The sequence below is a fragment of the Accipiter gentilis genome, chromosome 4 (genome assembly GCF_929443795.1).
Source record: "Accipiter gentilis chromosome 4, bAccGen1.1, whole genome shotgun sequence".
Lineage (NCBI taxonomy): Eukaryota > Metazoa > Chordata > Aves > Accipitriformes > Accipitridae > Astur > Astur gentilis.
Genome location: NC_064883.1, coordinates 42762201 through 42783833, shown reverse-complemented (window position 1 = coordinate 42783833; position 21633 = coordinate 42762201). Strand labels below are relative to the sequence as shown.

At 40.1% G+C, this 21633-nt stretch overlaps 1 protein-coding gene across 6 annotated transcripts in view; it reads left to right on the top strand.

Annotated features, from left to right (window-relative positions):
* The first annotated feature begins 1190 nt into the window (after positions 1 to 1190).
* Positions 1191 to 21633, top strand: part of CTDSPL (CTD small phosphatase like) — an 85891-nt gene continuing 65448 nt past the window's right edge. For 2 of the 6 annotated variants that reach the window (XR_007505766.1, XM_049797992.1), the window contains exon 1: positions 1207 to 1420. Coding sequence is in view for 5 of the 6 variants with exons in the window: in XM_049797992.1 (XP_049653949.1) it covers positions 1345 to 1420 (76 nt within the window). In the remaining variant the exon portion in view is untranslated. Of the gene's footprint in view, positions 1421 to 21633 lie in introns of all 6 variants that reach the window. The other 4 variants (XM_049797996.1, XM_049797997.1, XM_049797993.1 and 1 more) reach the window with 4 other exon arrangements.

The window sequence follows — 21633 nt, the reverse complement described above, 5'->3', positions numbered from 1 at the left end:
CCCCGAGGCCCCGCGGCTCCGAGGGCCCCCTCAAATCAGCGCTGGCCCCGCCCCCTCCCCGTGGCCCCGCCCCCTCCGCGCGGCGAAAAGAAAAGCCTTTTGTACGCAATAACAATAGCCGCCCCCCCCCCCCCCGGCCAGCCAGCGCGCCGACTCCCCAGGCGCCTCGCCCCGCCCTAGCCCCGCCCCCGCCGTAGCCCCGCCCCCTTGTTTACCGCGCAGCGGGGCCCGGGCGCTGCCCGCTCCCCGCCTCCATGTTGGAGCGTCCCGCGGCGCGGGGGTGGAGCGGGGCGGGGCGCGGGCCGCGCCGGGCGGGCTGACAGGCGGCGAGAGCGGCGGCGGCGGCGGCGGCAGCGACGACGACGACGAAGACGACGACGGCGGCGGCGGCGGGCTGTGGCGCAGCGCGGGCAGCGCGGCCGGGGCGCGTAGCGCGGCTCGGCTCGGCCCCTTTCCCCTCCCTTCCTCCCCTCACACCGCGCTTCCCTCCTCGCCCGCGCACGGCGGCGGCCCGTGACCCGGGAAAGGGGGGAGGAGGAGGAGGAGGAGGAGGAGGAGGAGGAGGCGGCCGCCCGGCGTCGGTCCGCCGAGCCCGCAGCGCTCCCCGCGGGAAGGGGGGGTGGGTGGGTGGGGGGGGGGCGCGGGGATGAGATAAGGGCGGAGGAGGGCGGTGGCGGGGGGGGGGGGTGGGTATGTAGGGAGCGGGGGAGGGGGGGGGGAACGCTCTGCCTCGGGGGAGGCCCCGCGGGGCGGCTCAGGTGGATGCGGGGGGCGGCGGTGTGAGGCGGGGGGAGGCGCGGCGAGGCGAGGCTGAGGCGCGGAGGGCCGGCGGCAGTTCCCCCGCCTCGGGAGGAGGAGGAGGCGGCAGCAGCAGCTCCGGCGGGGTCTCGGGGGGAGCGCTGCGGAGGGCTTCCCGGAAGGGTGAATTGGATTAATTGTATTTATTTTGGTTTATTTTTATTTTTTTTTGAAGGGGGGGGGTTGGTTTGCCTCACCCCCCCCCCCCCCCCCCCCCCCCCCCCCCGCTCCTCCTCTGTGGAGAATTGGCGCCTGGAGGAGGTGGCGGTGGCAGCGCTACCGGAGGGGCCCCTGTGCGCGGTGCTCTCCCCCCCCCCCCTTTCCCCCTTCCCCCCCCCCCCCCCCCTCAGCTTGGCTTCGCTCCTGGAGAAGTTATTTTTTTTTGTTGGTTTTTTTTTTTCTTTTCTTCTTTTTTAAATACAAATCCACATACTGAATTTTAAACAAACAAACAAATCCCACCCCCCCCCACAACCCCCCCACCCTCCCCGCACACAAGCCTGCCTCTGGGAGGGAAATAGCCAGGTGGAATCTCACTCTGTTTCCATGGACAACCCGTCCATTATCACCCAGGTGACTAACCCCAAAGAGGAGGAGATCCTGTCCTGCACTCAGGATAAAGGTGAGCTGCCTTCGGTCTTTCTCCATGGTTTTTTATTTAGTTTTTTGTTTGAGGGTTGGTGTATTTTTTTTCTGGAAATCGCTGCTTAAAAACGCACGTAGTAACAACTTGCATTCTTCAGTGGCCGTATAATCCTCTCTCGAGGCTGCTGGGAATAGAGGAGGGCTTGTTGGGTTTGGGGTTTTTATTTTGTGGGATGAAGGTATTTGCGTGAAGGTCTCTGAAACTGCTTGCTGGATACAGCTGAGAACTTGTTACAGTGTTTAAATACTGAATTTAATCAGCAGTTATTTAAATAAAATACTTTTGTTCCTTGAGGGTCTCCGAGGTAACTTTGTAAGGTTGTCACTTTGCAGTTAGTGCCCTGCTTCAGGGGAAAGGATACCTGTGCTGGATGTGTTGCAACGTTTTGAAATCTCAGCTCTGAGGATTTCAATTTTTTCGCCCCGTTTTTGGGGAAAAAGGGTTTCCCGATTTCTCTCTGCTTCCCTGTATTTCTCCTTGCCTCACATTTAAGAATTTGCTTAGCTTTCGGGTTTGTTGTTGAAGGATACTCGTGTGTCTCCGAAAGAAACATGGGTTACTTTTAAAAGAGGGCTCCGTTTACTCTCTAGATGAATAGCTGTTGCTTGCATAAGGCATCACACTTATGTTGCATTTTACTCCAAAATAAATTGAATCCAGCCTGGCCAAAGGAGCTCCTTCTCCTCAAAAGTCTGGACGTTGACCATTGCCCTTAATCTCCTTTCCTTTTGGAAGCTCGGAGGGGTCTTGGGCTGTAAGTGGTTGTGTCTTTACAGTTGGCGATGAAAAAGGTACGGGTGAGTGGCAGGGTTCAAGTTCTGGGGAGTTCTGTGTGATTGCTCACAGATTTTGGAAGTTCCTTGGATGTCGAGTTTATGCTTTGTTACGGGCAGTGCTGGTAAAAAGGGGAGAAAGAACAGAAATTGGAAATAGAGTGTGTGGCGATGCTCCCTAGTAGGTATGGTAATAGACCTCCAAATAGAGTGGTCTTCTAAAAATCGTAGATTGATATATCTCCCTCTGAAATGAATGCTTTTAGTATCCAGAAAGCTTCCATTTTTGTGTGGCTCATCTTCTAAATAGTGAGGGGTGCTGTGTTGTTGGAGAAGTTGGTCCCTGTTACTTTCGAATGAAAGGCTGTATGTGAAATCTCCGTCGTCTTCTCTCACCACTGTTGACTGCAGAAGAAGTATGGAGGTAGATTTTGAAAAAAAGAAATGCCATCAGGGTGGGGGGTGTTAGAACGAAAAATTATTTTTCTGTTTGGTATAGGAGTGCTCATGTAACTCTCTTGAATTCGTATCGCATCGCTTGTGAAGTGATAACTTCCACCATGAGGCCTTGTTTGTCTCAAGAGATTTATGATGTTTTCCTCCGGTTTGTCAATGTTGAGCATGGGGTGTCTACAGTAAATAAGGTGCTGGTGCTCTGCCTGTGTTGTCTCCTAAGACCTGGTTTGGAGCAGACTTACGTGGTACTGTGCTCAGATGTTGTTGTGGTCTTAGCCTATATTATTGTACATACTGGAAGAGCTTCATTAATGTTGTTAGCAGCTGGTTGAAATTTTAGTGTAAAAAAGCCAGTTGAGACAAGTAGAGGAAAATTTGACAGCTCAGAATAAGAGTAAGCATCCACATCAAACAAGTGTCTTCAGAGTCCTCGGTACAGTGAGCTACTCTGCGTAGCGAAAATATGCATATAACTTGCATAACTATGCAGTAACTTGCATAATATGCATTGTGTTCTTGCTATTGGTTTGTCTTTGGCAGAAAATCATGATGGTCTTAATTGCATAGCAGGGGCTTTTCAGGCTGCGTGTTAGCAAGGGTGGGCTGGGGGAGGGTGGAAGGAGGGTAGTTGGAGTTTGAGATGAGGCAACTTCAGCATGATCTTAATATAGGAGGTGGATTAATGGTTTTTTTCTGTATTTTTTTTAATGTGGTTAAAGTGCATGCTTCGGATTGACTATGTGCTCTGTGGTGAGACTCTCAAATCACGCCAGAGCAACTTTTGCAGAAAGAGAATTGCAGGTCTGTCCGTCCTGGGCTCTGGAAGGAGAGTGCTGCTTGCTCCTACCTCTTCCACTACAGGTTTTCCCACTGCTGGAGGTATGGAGCTTGTGAAAACCCGTTGCGCTACCTACCTTTCTTGAGTGGTTGCGTATCGCGTCACCCAGTTTTCTGTTAGATTTCTTAACAGTTTTAGCAAAACCTTTAGGTCCGGTGAGCTACGAGAGAGCCCGAAGCTGAGATGGTGAATACAGATAGGTTCTTAGTGGGAGACTGATGATTAAAGTGAGTCTTCACTGGTAATTCAGATTGAACTGAATGTATTGGTACAAAATGGCTAACAAATATGTTAAGGCATAATGAATTAACTCTGTATTTAACAAATACAAGAATCACCTGAGCCTATCTTCTGAAATTTTGTAATACAGTGAATTACAACAGCACTATACTGTGTGAGCAAAGGCTGTCCAGTTTAATGAAAACCTGCTTTTTCCTCCAAGTTTAGTGTATGGTTGCAGAAATATGTTCCAGGATACTAAGTGGCATGTAGTGGCTTCGGGAGTCAGGGTTTTCTTAGGGTTTCTGGGACCTTCTGTTGGTGTTTCTCATGGAAAAAACCAATTTTTTTTTCCTGTTGTTAAGCTGGAGAGAAGCAGTTTTACAGTAGCTGAGCAACTGCTAAATAATGCATGTGTATACCTTCAAGTCTCTGATTTTTTTCCAAGATTTTTTGAAGCTTTTAATCAGCTGTGAGTCCAGCATTTCGGTTGATTTATTTTTTTTTTAATGTATTCATGTTTTAAAAGGAGCTTGATGTGCAGTATATGCTTATGCCCTATTTCTCTTGTGCAAGGGGGCGCGACTGGCAAGAAACAGAGCTGTTCTCTGGTTGTGGGGCAGTTATGTTTTTAGGCAAATACTGTGCTTTAGAAATAAAAATGCGCAAATATTTTTATGCTAGTCCAGATCTATTAAAAATTTGCTTTTGAGATAAGTGAAGCTGTGACAACTCGTTAAAGAGGAATTGATTAATACTAAGATGGAATTGTTAACATTTATTTTTAACAAATAGTAAAAAATTTCAAAGGTGGGGAAAAACAGATCTTGGTACATGAAGCATTCCCTAATATGTTGCCACATGGTGGTGCACTGTATTTAGTTGTCTGTCAAAATGAAGGCTGAGCATGGAAAGTTGCTATAATCATATTTTATTATTATTGTAATGTTTGTTCTGAAATGCCTGTGGTGGTCACGCTCCTGGAGGATTTTGGTCCCTATCTATGTCGTTAAATTAGTTCTGGGAAATAGAAACTTACGTTCTGCCAGTTGGAAGTGCTACGTAGGCGATTAAAAATATTTTGAGCACTGAATTCATGGAGGATTTAATTCCCTGTTAGTTTTTTAAGTAACAAAAATAGTAGTTCTTTGCAGAAATATTTTATGTTGTGGTCATTTGGCAGTTCTGGAAATTGGAAGCATTAAGACTTTTAACTTGAAATTAAAATGGAGATGCAAGTATGTGAAAGGGAATTTGTTACATCAGTGATAAATGTGACCAACTAAGAAAAAATAGAAATAAAAACTACAAAGAAAAACTGAAAATCTAAATCTCTGAGTTCTACAGATAAAATCAACTGTTTGTTTTATAAGGAAAGTATTACTTATTAATTAGTTTAACAGTGATCTCTAATGTAAAATCTATACAGTTAAATCTAGAGAAAAAAGTGCAATGCTGACAAGTCTTTGCATTGAGTGTAACGCAGAGTATGATCATGGATGGGTAATAGGCATTCTGTCCCAAGAAGAGAATTCCCTTTTTTTACCTACATGCGTTAATTTGATCTTCATAAATTATGCAAATTCTTGGCTGTTTCTATGTGCCAAGTTAAGTAGTAGCATAATAATAGTCCAGTCCTCCTTCAGGAACTACCTTCAGGCTGTGGTGTTGTGTTTTCTCTCTTCAGATGCATCTTTCCCGACTTCTATAAAATTTGTCTGTCAGCTGAGCATCTATTTTCAGTTATTTAGGGTAACTAAATGTTTTAGTGCCCCTACAGAAGTGTATTTTTTTCTGCAATAAGTTATTTGAAAAAGGTTCACAGTGGAACCTAAACCATAAATTAATTTTTTTAATGAACAGTATAATTCTCTGCGGATGTTTTTGCAAACGGGCAAACTTTTTTGCCTTCCTTTCTTTCAAATAATATTGGAAGAGGAAAAAAAAAAAAAAAAAAAAGACGACCAGACCAGTATTCATTATCATTTAAAATAAAAGTTCTTAAGATCTCAAGTTAAAAGCCAAAATAACTATCTTTAATTGTGTCTTCAATAAAAAGCATTTTAAAAATATATGAACATATTTTGGATATTCTTTTTTGCCATTACATCACCAGGGTTCAGAGTACTCAAACATTTGAACATATGTTAATGTTCCTGAGACATTGTCTCAACAAAATTTTATAATACTAACTTCAGAATTTTAACTTTAAATTAGTATTTAAAAAAACCCAAAAACCAAAAAAAACCAACCCCAAAATCCCAGATGTGGAAACCACTCCAGCACTACATTGGAATGTGAATTGCTCGCAGAGGGTAGAATTTTAAATCATTAACTAATGACATAGTTGTTATATGAAACCAGAGTAACCATACAGTAGGTTTTATGTTCCAGGGAGACTGTAGTAACCTGTAGTAACCCAAGGTTTGATTTAGGGTAGCAGTTAACAAGCTGAAGTGTACTGGCAGTAACAGGAATTATAATTTGCATGAATATCTAATATTCAGTCCATGTCTGTAAGCTGCAGCATTATCATTTCTTCATAGTGCATGTCATGTCAGATTCATATTTGTTTCAATGCAGCGATTTAGCTAAAGTGTTCAGAAGTTTAACATGCCTTTAAAAAACCAAAGTTGACCTACATTTTGTCAATTCAGTATTCAGAAATGCAAATAGCGTTTTCTGACATAATCAGTAAAATGCAGTATGATCGATGCTACACTTCCATCTTTCAGAATTTAATCTGAACATCACAAATAAGCCTTGGGATAATGGGTCCATGTTTGTTTCTTTAGAGAGATACCAAACTAAAATGCTGAGAAAGTGAAAACTAAGAGAAACGGACTCACTTATTTGGTCAGTGTTGGTGAAAGATGTTGTTCCTGTTTGCCTGGTAGACAAGTTTAACTGTGGAAAGCTTATTTTTCCATCATGGAACACTTAATTTATGAGTTTTACTATCTTGTAAAAGTCATCTTTCAAACATGAAAATGGTTACAAATTAGTTCTAGCTCACAATTTTTATGTATGTTGAATTTTAAATACTTGCTCTATAAGCAAGTGTGCCTTTGTTTTCTGCTAAATTTTGCATTGGAAGAGTTGTTGGCAATGACCACTGTGGCTGGTGCTCAGTATTACGTTTTCCATTAAAAATCCAGTTTCAGGCAATCCTGGATATGGAAATGTTAACTTGGGGAGTGACTCTGTCCATTACTCAAGCCTACCCGATGGAGAATTTGCATGGATTACTTTGAATTATATTGGAAGTGTTTCTGTCCACAAGATTTAATGTTTCCCTTTTTTAAAAAAAGTAGGAAAAGCAAAGATAGGTCTAACTCCCTGTGTTCTTCCTTGGGTTTTTACCCATTGTGTGGATCAGTAGGGGAAGATGTGGCTCATCCCTCCTTCTCTTCCCTGGCTGGGGTATGTATCTTGCTGGGAGAGAAGCTGGGCAGGTGGATGTATGTAGGACCAGGAAGGAGAAGAGAGCTGCCGAAGTGCTCCAGCCTGTTTGAAGGACAGAGCGGAGGGTATGAAGTCCTGGCTCTTGAGGGCTGCTGAACCCAAATAGGCACAGATAGTGGGACAGGGAATAGGTTTAGTGTCTACTACGGGCTCCTGACCTTCTCCGGCCCCGTCTGTCCTCGTACGACTCCAGGCAGTGGGTACTCTCACAATGAAGTTGGTGGGTCTGTGTCCACCCGCTTGGGTGGTTGGGTGTGTTCCCGTATCCCAGGTCATAAGTATATCCAGAAAGGGGCAGGAATCCTTAAAGCTGAAATAAGAGAACAGCTGATAGAGCTAATGAGCAAGCACATTTAGATGTTTAAAGACCACATCTGGATTACTAGAAAGGGTTTTATACCGTTTAATTTCTTTCAGTGGTGGACACCTGCCTGGAAAATCTCACAAAAATGCTCAGCGGCATCTCTGAAGTTCTTATGTGTCTATTCTATTGAATGATATTGATAAAAGCTGTATTTTCAGTGCTCATCTTCCTAACTGGGAGGCTCAAATAGGATAACATCGTATCAGTGGGTTTAAATGCTTTGCTGAACTTCCAGAGCTTTTTGTAAGGGGCTGTGGGCAGGCACAGGGGAAAGATGCCTTTTGTGCTGTAATGTAGTCAGAGACGTTTTTAAGAGTTTCATGTTGGAAATGTTAATCCTCTACAACTTCTACTTTTGCCAGAGTTTGATGGGAGCTTTGCTTTATTTTTACTTGGAGAGGTTAAGGTGTAAGATGGACATAGATGTGACGGATACAGAAGGTGCGAGTAGCATCTAAAGAGATGAGAGTAAAAATATGTTCTACGGTGGTATTATTTTGGCCTTTTTTGTATTTCTAGAACGTTTGCTATAAGACAAGAAAAATCAAAGTGAATCCTAGACAGTCCAGTCCTTTCAGTACCAGCTACTACTGCATAACATAGATATTAGCAGTAAAAATACCAGCTTTAGACAAATGAGCAGAGAAAGTTCTGTGCATGGCATTGGGCCTACATAAAGTTTGTAGACTTTATTCAGTGTGTCATCAAAATTATCACTTGCATAAAAATGCCACATCTTGTTTTCTTTGTACAAGATAATGATGTATGATTTGTAAAAAAAGAAAACCCCATTATTAGAAGTGATAGGCTGTACTAGAAATTGGAATTCCATTACCTAAAAAATTTATTGTGAGTTACATCTGAATAAATATATGGTAGACTTGGATTCTGAGGATGTTGGGCTTTTTTAAATGAGATATTTTTTCTTCTTTCTTTTTGCAAGGAAGAACTATTACTCTCTTCTGAAAGTTTATTAGTATATTTAAAGCTTGACAGACGGGGACAAATAAGATACTGAAAGACATATTTTGTACAGAAGAGCAACCCCAAATGGAGGATGCCTGATCTGTCAAAAACTACTGTGTATGTTACTTCTTAAAATGTTTATAAAAATTCAGGAAAGTTTTGTAGGAAACAAATTTATTTCATGAATGCCAACTTGAAGTTACTGTTTGTATATTGATGGTTTTGTTTAAAGTCAAGTCATCTCTCATGAGTAACTGGTCAGCCACTTCTGTCAGCTGTTTTCTGCTACTGTTGTAGGACCTCCTTGTTTTCTTGGTAGAAAGTAAAGTATTGATTTTTAGTCACTGCCATGCTCTTCCCCACCCCCACAGCTCTCTTGCTTCCTGAGTTGTCCTCCAGGATTCCCAGCAGAATTTGCAGTAAAACTAATCTTGCTGTTTCCTTGTCTGCTGTAATCAGCAGTAAAATTTTAATCTTTCTTGTTTATTTGATGATTTGCAAAGCTTGGTCATCCTTGGTGTGTAGCGCTTCCCCCTCTCCTGGCCTCTGGGAGTCAGAGGGAGGAAGAGGGAGAGATGCGTCTGCAGTACTTGGGGGCGAAGTCCTAGCCTCAGAGAACATTTTGGGGTAGATGGATTAGTTTCCATCTTAATAGCTGTCAAAGAAAATTCTGCCACAACAGATGGTATTACAGTGGACACATGTAGAAGAATCTAGGCATGTTTCTTTGAAGTAATGTTAGTAAAAGAATTTTTTTAAAGGTACGAATTTTGTACAAAGTTGTCTGGAGCATGCATTTAACAATTTGCATGCAGGGCTTCTTTATTTTTGTCCACAAAAGCTGCTTTGTATATACATGCCTTAATATTTACATACTTGCATTGGTTACCCATGCACGTACATGTGGTTACTGAGGATCTAATTATCAGAAAGCTTTGGTAAAGTTCAAAATGGTGGGCATAGGTTTTGAAGTTGTTTTGCAGTCTAAGGTTTGCTTGAACTGTGAAGTTGGCAATTATTCCTAGTGATATTTCAGATAGAAGTATTCTGCAAAGGAGTGGTCAAAAGTGACACATTCCTAGAAGATACTTAATAATTTATACTTGGTTCAGCCAAGCGCATTGAATGATGCAGTATTTACCACCTGGAGAGAAAGGAACTTTTAAGATTATAAAAGATCTCAATAAACCTTCACAAAGGCCTTGCAAATTTAAAAAAATAGGCTTATGGGACTTCTTGTAAATGAAAACTAAAATTGGTTAAAGATACACATTAACAATTTGATGAATGCAGCGTAAAGCAAAGCATTTCAGGAAAAACGGTTTAGGCATGTATTTTATAGGATTTTTTTGAGTGAAGCTTTGACCTTTGTTTTTTTCAATTTTCTCCCTTGCTGTATTTTGCTTTCTCGCCTTTTTCTCTTGTTTCTGGATTGTAGCAGCTGCCTCTTTATGCTTTGTGTTGAAGTTTAAGGGGCTCAGATGTGTTTGGTACTGGTGGCTGCATCCAGGGATAGTTCTGGTATGAGAAGCTATAGTAGATGTTTGGGGAGTGAGATGGTGCGGTGATGAGGAACCCTGGACCATACTGCATGGACAGATTGGCCCCTGGCAAGTTGGCCGGAATGGCAGGAGCTATCTTATAAGGAGATACGTTCTCTATGTTTCTTAACTCCCTATAAAAATCTGGGAAGATAAAGGTCTATCATCTTGTGCCTGATGCAGGATCACCACGGCTGCGTAACAGCTTTGGTTCTTAAGGCCAAGACATTTATTTCTTCTTCATAACAGTTGGTTAAAAAACTTGAGTGAATGTTGTGCTGCAGTTAAAGGGAGGAGGTGCATGAAAAATAACAAATAAAATAAAGTATGCTAGGGCTTTTTCCACAGTACAGCACGGCTTCAGAATTAAAGGCAGAATATCCCATTTGGGTAAAAGGAAGTGTTTGCTCATGCATCGTATGGGTGACCTGCATAATCCTTGAAGATAAGGTTGCCAAAATAGTTTATCTGGAAGTTCCTAAACAGGATTAACTGACACCAATTTGCATTTATTATAATAAAAGTAATCTTTTGAAGGTACTGAAAAATAATATTACGAAGGTACTGATAGTATTTCAGCATATGAATTGTGTGTCAGCAGTCAGTAGGGGAAGGAAGGGGAAAAATGTCTTTACATAGTGACCAACTGAACGTGTCAAGTGTCTGTACTTATATTTATTGTGAACTCTCACCAACAGTTTTCCTGTGATGGGTTATGTGTGCTGGAAGATGATTCCCTCCGCCAAGTCATTTGTTGGCCAGTTGCCAATTCTCTTGACTTTTTATGATATGAAGCTGATTTTCCTGAGAATCAGTTGAAAATTTCAGAGTTTTGGAAGCGGGGGGGGGAGGTTATGTTAGTTGGGGAATTAGAAAAAGAAAAGGAAAAGAGTACTGAATGCAATCTACAGTGCAATTCATTTGCTAATTACACATTGACATAAATTGAAAAGTCCCAGAAGGAGGGGGTTTACAACATAACTGTAAAACAATTTGCATCTGTGTAGAGGTCTGTGCTTATCCACAAAGGAATGAGATTTTAAGTGGATTTGTTTAATCGGGTTTATCGTGAGTACATAGTTGTGGGACTCCTTTATCCTCATATTTCAAAATGTCCTGTCTTTCTGGAAGATTCCCTCTTGTGTTGAGATTAAAGATGTCAAGGAAGCGAGTATGGTGAAGTTTAGTGGAGAATGAAAGTGAAACCTAGAAAAACCCAAGAAATGTCCATCTTAATTTTAGAGTGGATTGAATACTTGAATGTTTCTGGCTCCAGATTATCATGATAAAACTGACAGTTTAATGCAAACTGTGCCCTGAAATTCAAATTCCTTTCTTTCCTTCCCCAGAAGAAATTTGAAGCACTCCAGCACATTCTTGCTGTCTATATTTGGAAAGGATGCTAACAACTTAGACACACTAATTAGTATTACTACAAAGAGCATTTACTGTTAGTATGATGATAGTTTGGGGTGGTTTTTTCTGTAATTCTTTCAGATTGTTGGTGCCCAGCATGTTAGCCTGCAGTTGCCACCACTTTTTCTTTTGTAAATATGTCATGACAGGAGAAAGGATAAAAATTTGAACAAAACTGGAAGTCAAACTTGGCAGTTTTGAAACAGAAATCTGTTCAGGTCTCATTCCTTTATTTACTTGTACTACTACTGCTGCACTTTATAATAAATTACCTGTTTAGCATTGTTCTGGCAGGCAAGTGAGCTCTCAGAGCACAGTGTTTTTATAAATGTCACTACCTCAGTTGTTTTGGTAGTGATGGATTCTTTTCAATACCTTTAAATCAAACAGTTGTTTGTCTTAAACATAATAACTAAATACTATATCCTGTTATAAAACTGTAATGTTATTAAAAGGAGAATAATGAGCTTTCAGACAAAAGCTGCCCCAGGTGCAAGAAACAACTTCAGTAGATTCCTAAGAACCAGGTGCCCCTAGATCCATCAGTAAGGTACTGTTTCCATTAGATGCAGAGTAGCACTCGGTAACTGCAGTACCACATCTCAAGAAAAGGTGAGGTCAAAGGGAGGTTTCACTTTATAATTTCTGTTCAAAGTGTCCTTTCAGGAAATGTCCGAAATAGAAAGAATGAAACTATGCTACTTCATTTTGCACTGTGTAATATGCTAGATTAAGGCCTGAAGTGCAAAACTTAATGTTGACCTTGCGCTATTGTGGTTCTGATCCAGTACAACTTCCACAGCAGTTGCGAATTTCTGTTGCACCACATGGTTCTTATTTTTTTCACCCCATGACCCAAAAGTATTTCTTTCACCAATCTCTGTTTAAATAACACCTGCAATCTTCCTAAATTGTGTATCTAAAAAATATTTATTGGAGCTTTGCAACAGAAAAAATAATTCCCCTGTGCTCCTAAAACCAAGAAAACTAAAACATGACACACATACCCCTACCCCCCCCCCCCCCCCCCCCCCCAATCAAACAAACCAAACCCAAGCAAACAAAAAAATTCCAGTAATATTACCAGGGGTATAAGCTGTGAAAAGGAAACTAATCATGAAAATCTCAGAAGGCAACCTTGTGATGATGACCAGAAGGGCATAGTAGTATGATTTTTAGCAAGGTAACCTGGCACTCAGTCTGTACAAAACACACTCCAACCCCTTGAGAAGGTGGGATGTTAGTGTGCAAGGATATGCATTTGTTTGAGTAGTGTTTGTACTAAAACATAGAAGTAACACTGGTTTTGCTTTGGAAATGTCTTCAATGGGTACTAAAGAAAGATAGGAGTAAAATACAGCTGGGCTGACTCATTGCATAATATGCTCAGATAGACCTAAATTCAACATGTTACAGTTAATATCTGTTTAGTTTAGGCTTTGTTATCCTTAGTGCTGTGGACTGAGGGGATGTTGGAATTCACTAAGTAATTTCAGAAGTTGATAGGTAAAAATTCATTATTTTTTCAGCAAACAGTAATGCACCTACTACTTACCAGAATGCTTGAATATTTTTTTTTCCTTTGCTAATGGTGCAAGGTTGAAGTAAAATGTTTCTACTGACCACTTTAAATTACTGGTTGGAGTCAAGGTGGGAAAACAAAACTGAAAATTTATGGTGGTATTTTTAAACTGTTTTCAAGTAATTGTCAGCCCAATACTAGCTGCTCTTTTAAAAATAATTCTACAATTTTTTATTGTGAAGTTGATTTCTTAAGTCCCACTGTAGGTGGGCTTTGTATGATAAACCATCAAGTAACAAATGGCTTTATCTTCTCTTCCACTGATAAGGTCAGTAAAGATTTCTGTTTTGGATAATAATGATATGGTTTTGAATGGATGATTCTGACTGGAAAGCAGGTTCACAGTTTCCACATTTTTAATAGCTGATTAGGTGATAGTCAGCTAGCTGTTACGAAATATTTTACAGGATTAAACAGGCTTTCTTGCTTTAATTAAGACGATATGTGTGCAGCGACTGTGATTGTCTGGGAATCTGTATCCTGTATTTTCAGTTAAATAACTGATAAAATGTTGCAGTTGTGGAAATGACTACCAAGTCCAGTAGGCAGATGTCTCTGAAAGCAGTTTTGGTTTTGCTTTCTCTTTCATCATACAAAGCAATCAAACGTTTCTTGTTTGATGGTCTTGTGCTGTAACAAAATAAATTCTGCGTATTTTCCAAATATGATAAGGTTATTGTTTGGACCCAGTATTCAGAAACAATTTTTTTTTTATAATAAATTTCAAGTTTACCAAGTGGCAAAACACCTATAAATTCTTATGTTTTCTTTGCAAGTCTGCATGGGTTAACTTCTCTGTGAACAGTTGTCTTGCATATTAAATAATAGTAGAAATGTATTGAGCAAGAGAGTTGAGTATAAACATGTTAAATTCTTGATTTGTGTTCTGGTGAAAGGTGGCATCAAGTATTTACCAGAGAAGTCACTTTTTAATTCTTCTAGAAAAAATTAAAGCACATCAACTGAATGGAGGACTCAGATGCTTAACCTGAAGATACTTCTTTGGCAATGTTTGGGTAAAACTGACCACTAACACCTTTCCCTCTGGAAAACATCATGTCTATTCATATCACTTCCCAGAGGTTAAATGCAGCCCTTGGAACAGTCACAGGAAATAATACCAATGTGCTTCTAAACCATGACCCACTTTTACTGGGAGGACCACATATAATTATTCTCACTCTGTGTGGAGCCAGGAGGTGCCAGGAGATGTCCAGGGCCCTGCACTCACTGCCCATCCCTACCTCCCTCCCCGCTGGCTGTTTTTTGGGGTTTTTTTTGCTGTGTGAATCAATACACAATACACTACCTGTGTATTGATTTCAGCATTTCGGTCCTTTTTGAGAAAAAGCTGAGCCAGATGTTCTGTTGTCCCTCAGCTGAGGATGCGTGACTGAAAGTGATGGTGTGCTGCTCATCTTTGATGCTGTTACTTTGGCAGTATTTTCTTAGGAACAAGGCTTTCTGCTGTCACTAGTGTTTTAAGTACAGTCATTTGCCTTGCTTGGAGGAGTCCTAAATAATGCAGTACTTAAATATCTGGTAGAACTTTTTCAGTCAAGTACTTGAGCTGTTGCTAGCAATGCTTAGAAGCATTTTCATGTCTGAAAAGTCGAAATGTTGCTGTAGCTTACCAGGCAGTCAGGAACAGAAGAATTTTCCTTCCTTTGGTTGATAAAGTTAGAAGTCAGGGCGTCTCCCATTTTGTTCAATGTGTTTGAATATTTTTCGATTTGGGGTTTTGGTGTTTGGGTTTTTTTTTTTAATAAAATAATCTTCAGTACTCAATCAAAATTAACCTGTGGCTTTGTCATGTGTGCATGTAAATAAGGTGGGTTTGTTCTAATTGGTGGAGGAAACGCAGGCCCTTGTAGGATGCAGTTGATTGCACCGTTGTAGTTGTCTGCTTTAGGATGACACGAATCACGTACTGGAGACTCCATTAACAGTAAAGGAAGCGTACACAGTTTTTTCACTGACCTCCGTGCTTGGCTGTGTGCAAAGATAGGTGGAATGGAGTTCAAAACCCTAATTTGACAATTTTGTCATGAGCTCCGCACGCTGTACATGCCGCACTGGTGTTTGGCTGCACTGAAATGTAACCAGGGATACGGATTTGCAGAGTCCTACCGTTTATCTTTAGCCTCTCTTCAGAGGAGGAGGAGAAGAAGAGGGAAAACTTGGCAAAAAAATTTCAGCGGTTGTTGGTGGTGTTCTGCTTCTCTAAGTTTAGCAGCATTGGGGGTGGTTGTTAAAATGGGCTTTTCAGATTTTGAAACCCGCTGTTCTGAACAGCGTTAGGTAATGTGGTGCTTCAGCGTTCTAGAAGTCCGTCTATGCTGCAGCTTCCAAAGCCAAAATACCTGGCTGAATTTAATCAGTAGTGCAGTAAAAATGGAAGAGATTTAAAAACTTTCCCTGTTGCAGACAAGAATTGTGTAGTTTGCTCATTGAGAAATTTCAGCAGCATATTTAAATTGTGATTTGTGGAAGTTTCATGTCACACTGAAGTCATATTGCTTTACTCCATAGAGGCAAACCTGATCTCAGCATCAGCAGGGGCTTGTTGTTTTGCCACTGTAGAGAAACTTCTCCTTGTGTCTGTTGCGCAGCCCGGAGAACAATATAGAGGGTTATGGAAAGGCTGCATTATTCCAGGGGCCTTTCTGATGGTTTTCACAGTTTCTATAGGATGTTAACAAATCTCCCATTGCAAAAAGCTGCAACTGAATTTGATAAAAAATCACCTCTGCTAATGCCTTCTCCGATGGATTTTGTCAGCTGGCTTCCTGAGTGAGTACCACCAACACTTTTATATGCTTACCCTTCAGCATTTCCACAAAATCTGTTATAATTATCTGTTTCTGAATTAAATAAGTATACTTGCAAGATCGTGATCCTTTGCAGTTATTTATGAAAAGTCTTTGTAGGAAACTTTTAGTTCCCTGCTATTATGAAGTCTGTAGCATCAGAGGCAAATCAATACTCAGTTATGGAAGGGAAAGAGGATTCATCTGGGAGATCACCGAGGCTGGCTATGGTGAAGGAAACGGGATCCTGTTGTGGAAGGAAGGGGAGAGATCACACATACATGAGTATTTTAAGTGGGATTCTGACTGGATTCATCTCATACTTGTTGGTAGTCCATGGTACTGCTACGGAAAAAAAAAAAGTCCAAAGTGTGCATTCCATTAAAAGAACGGATATACTTCTCTTTTAACATTTATATTCAGGAAGCATAAATTTACTGCCCTCATAGCAAAATTAAATTTTCATAGCTCTTTAGAACTAAGACTCTTCATATTTTTTTTATGAATTTCATTTGACTTACACTTTCAGTGGTTTGGGTCTTAGCTTCAGGTTGCTCTTATCCGTGGAGGGAAAGACAATAGCGATAGAGAACTGCATGGCCAAGCCTGGAATGGGGGATCTGACCAGTGCTGTGCTCGCAGGGCTTCCATCTAGTACCCGTCTTCCTCCTTTTGTGAACTTAAAGCTGTAATATTTTGGAATCTTGTCTCATCCCGCAGGTATGTGTGGCTTGGCACCTGTACAGGACGTTGTTTGTGTGAGCTTAAGCTCTACTTCAAGGGGAGGCATTTTAACACAGGTACTTGCTATGCGTTTTGGGTTGGGGCGGTTGAATTTACAGCCAACTTTAGACTTCTGTTCTGAAGTTCTACTTTAGGACCAGATTAAATCATTCTGTAAGCTCAGCTGTATGCTCTGTGATACTAAGGATAAAATTTAGCTCACTGCTGGAGCTTGACACAGTAAGATTCATGATGAAAGTTTGCAATTTGGTAAATATTTACAAAGCATATAGCAATTAGTAAGATGCTAACGCTTTTCACCCTTTTTCTATGATCAATGATTAGCAAAATGATGTTTTATTTCCACTGGCAGGCTATGATATTGCTCGCTCTACCTCTACTGTTAATGTCCTAGGAAGTAACTTAAGGGAATGAGGATGACTAAGTAGTAAGGAACTGGAAAAAGAAGATAGGCTGATATTTCTGGGGTAAACAGAAAACTGAGAAAAAGGAGAATAAGGTAGCTAACATAAAACTGGAAGAAAGATGGATGAAAGCTTTTAAAGAATTCAGTGTGATGTAAATGTCAGTTTAAAAAAAAATCGCCTTTCAGATGTCACACAAGCCCTTTTTAGGTTTTCTTATTTGGCAATACAGTTTTTCAAGATAAAAATACTAAGCTTTAATTTTCTGCTACATAAAAAAATTTAAAATAAAAGGCTTATTGTTCATATAAGACTGGCAGACTGATGTTAGAAAGGGATTATTTATTTTTTTAAGTCTTTTTTTAACCCATTAGTGGTATTTCAGTCATTGTAAATACTTGTGTATAGTTCTTTAAATAACTGAGAGTTAGTTGTTATGTATGCAGGAGCACAAACTATACGTAAATACCTGTTATCGACCTTTAGGTAACAGGGTTTGTTATTGTGGTAGGTGGTGTCCAGGCTTCTAGCACCATACAGTAATTCAGGTTGGAAGGGATACCTGCAGGTCCTTGCTCAAAGCAGGTCTGAGGATGCTCTGAGCGTTGTCCAGCCAAGTTTTGAGTATCTCTGAGGATGGAGATTTCACAGCCTGTCTGCGGCCCTCTTCTACTGTTCAACCACTGTAATTCCTAATATTTAGGAGGAATTTATCCTGCTGCAACTTGGATCCGTTGCCTCTTATACTGTTTTTGTGTACCTCCAAGAGTCTCACTCCATCTTCTCTGTAACTTCCCCCTAGGTAGCTGTATCGGCTTAAAATGTTAATCTAGATATACAGAAGAATAATAAAACGCTTGTTTGTCAGATGTTGCCCTCTTCCTCAAGCAGTTCACTGTTCACTTAAATATCATTTGTCTGCAAAGAGCTTTCTCTTCCATTATGTTAGTAGTGATTTTCAGTTTAAAGCTGGTGCTTCACTCTGTTCTCTTACTTGCTTTGGCTGTATTTTTTCCTGAAGACAGGAAGATACTATAGCTATAGGTTCCCCACTTTGTGAAATAATACAATTTTGTCATGCTCTTAATTACTCATCCAAGCCATTTTTTGGTTTAGCATGATCACCTGTTGAAAGTATTTCTCCTACTGTGCATGCACAGCTTTTAAAATTTTCTAGAATAAACAAAATCCCATTTTCAACAAAAGTCATACTATGTGTCAAAAAAATATCAACATCGTTAAGTCACTTAGGAAAATGGAAGCTGAGTTCATCTGAAAGGGATACTCCTCTTTTCCATCACTCTCTTGTTAAGGATTTGACCTGCTGGTTCTTGAGACACTCTACCCAAGTTACTGAGTGTTTCAGTAAATACCTACTATTAATCCATGAACTTTTTTTAGTTGTCCAGAAAAATATTTGGATAAGGATGAAGACAAAGGCAGAATTGGGCTGACAAACACCAGTGCTTGTATGCCTATGCATTGTCCAGTGTTGTATGTCTGAGCTATAGTTAACACCCCTCTGCTCCAACCCCACCGCCTTTTGATTGGGTTAATTTTCTCACAAGAGAAAAGATGGGAACATAAGGTCAGTGGCAAAGAGTTCTGCCAGTTTTAGCAGGTTGAGTAATAGTGGGTTTACATCTTGAACATGTTGGATAGGGACTGTTGTGTGTTGGGGTTATAGCTGCAGCATAAAACTGAGTAAGTAGGAAGCACACTTTTACGGTGTTGTAGTGCCTATATCTGTTCATTACAGTAAAAGCCAAAACAGAAAGCATAGTCTCTCTGGAAAACAAGAAACAGGTAAGCTCAAGAAATGCTGTTAATAAAAATGTTGCAGTGGTTAGTGCAACAGCATGTGCTTTCTTCAAAACCAAACAAAACTCTCCAAAAATGAAGAAGGGAAAACGGGGAGGGGGGGGGACCGACGACGACGACACACCAAACCAAAAAAACCCAACCAACCCTTCCTGGCTTTTTTTTATCTGCTTTGTTGACGCCATCCTACAGAATACCTAGAGATGCTTAGCTATGGTTGTAGACAAACTATTTTTTCTGGTTATGTATTTATGTGAAGGTAATACTGGTATCAGCTCACCTTTTCAAAGACGGAAAGGGAAATAATGAGATGTTGTTGATGATGATGATGATGTTGTTGTTGCTAAATTACATGTGTTTTTCACTCTTTGACAAACATATTCCTAACTACGAAGAGGTCTTGCTCCTGAGTAGTTTGCTGTTTTTATGCAGTGTATATTCATACTCAGTCTTGAAATCAACTTAAGTTTGGCTGGATTTAAAATTTAGATGAGATCCTTTGCCTCTAAAATTCAACTTTCTCTGTTTTAAAACTTGGCAGTTCATAATATCCTGCAGCAATTTGGCATGGTGGTTTATTGTATTTTCTGTAAAACACACAGAATCTGAGCCTATATAATCTTAGTGAGTAGTAGTTTTGATAATGGCTCTTTTACAGTGTAGTATGAATGTGAGGAAGCTTGGGGCACTAGTGTCACTGCTCTACTGAAAATTAGACTGAGGACTTTAATGGTATCAGATAGTTATGGTCTCCCTCCAGAAATGATATAATGATCCATAAATAGCTCAGTGTTCCTGAACAAGAAGCTTAAATAATGGGTTGCTTTTAAATAAACTGCCATCTGACAACTTTTTCCATTTTTCTTGTGTTAGTTATTTTTTCCCCAAATGTGTAATGATTTAAAATAGTTTTTCAGATTGTACTGTAACATGTGTGGACTTCATGTAGAGCAGGTTGGGTTTTGAGAGAACAGCAGCATAGACGACCTTGGTGGTTTGGGGTGCTTTTTCAACCCTTCTTTCATTCTGCCTGTCCTTATTTTCTGTGCCAATTATATCTTATGTCACCAGGAAGTTCTGCAGGTCACATAAGAGACGTGAATGTCAGGCTGGAGTTTGTATCCTTCAAAATATTCATCTTTAATAAACTGTTACCAGCATTTGCAGCTGACATAAGTCCTCTCTTGTCAGGACTGTGCTTCCCTGATTTTCCTCAACTGTAAAAAAGGACTGCTGATAGTCCTATCTCCACAAAGGTACAGGAAGAGCAAGGGTTAAAAATTGCAACAAGGCACAACTTGCCTCTTGCAAAATGCTCTTCTGAGGTTACAAAAAAACAACTGTTAACACTAAGGAATTTTTGGTGGTACTAGTGCTGGGGTTTCTTTATATTTCTAGTTTAAATTTTTTTTAACTGTTGCGGATAGGATACTCTTTCTCTGCTGCTTGAGTTTAACTTTCCCAGGACATGTAGGACGACAGTATTTTAGGTACTACTTTTTGCTCTAACTTCTAATTTTAGCACTGAACTTGCAGAGGTAAAATAGTTTAATGCTGCATACAACCTGCTGTTCACACAGCCTCAGGAAGAATGTACATACTTTATTATTATTATTATCATCATCATCATCTTAGCATTTCATCAGAATGCCGTGAACATTAATTTTCAGTACAGAAGATTAAAAAAAATTACAGGGTAGATATTCCTTTAGAAAAATCTGTACCTCATTTTAAAAATTCCTCTGAATCCTGTCTTCAGAGAAAAAAAAATGTAAAATTCTGATATATCCTTTTCTTATCTTCACCTTTACCTTTTGCAGTGTCCTTTGTTTTATTGCTGTAATACCTACTAGGCCATAACAAGCCAACTCTTTCTTTAAACAGTGTCATGATAGTAGGTTGTTTATATTCTGTTTGTTCTGTCACATAAAACAATTTGTGTTAATTACTGCTTTGGTTTCTCACATTTGGGCATACAACTCTGTTACACTCAATAGCACATTTTCTGATTGTTTGTTTTTTAGTTTGTTTTGGTGACAGTGTTAGCATTTCACTCCATTGTTTTGCTTTAAGATTAACATAGCGTCAAGCTGCATAATAAGATACAGGCTTTATTCTCATGTAGTGACACGGCAGGACAAGGCAGGTCATAGTTTTGCAGTTTATTCAAGAGAAGTAAAAAAATTCCAAATAAAAAAAAATCTCTGAAAGTGGATTAGCCAATTGGTGCTCTCTGTTACAGGATAGCAAGGCCAAAAGTGAAGCATTTTACAGTAAAACTCATGTTCATGGAGTTGGATTATTTTTCCATATTGTCTAAATGTTGCAAAACACTGAGTGTTAGTACTGAAATAATTCATGTAGCTAGTTTTTGCATAATTTGAGGGCAAGTCTTCTCTGATTTACCAGCCGTATTTGGTATATTTTCATAATATATTGTGCTGTATGTCTCTGGTATGGGTAACTAGAGGTCTCTAATAACTGCAGTTTGGTAGATTAATGGTTAAAAAAGTGTCTTTGCCTTTGGAGGCAAGAAGTTAATCTTTGATAGCATATTTTTGACATGTTACTGAAAATCATTTTGTACACTAGCTCTGCTGCTATTTTCAGTGTTTGTTGTGGGGCTCTTTTCAGCAAAACTGCTGTCAATGATAGCCCTGTGGAAGCAAAAATAGCAGCTAATCAATGTGTGTTTTATCCATGGAATTAAGCGCTTAACTTAAAAGGAAAAGAGATTTATAAAAAAAATTAATAAATTTTTCCAACGCGATGTGATAAGCTGCTGCAGCC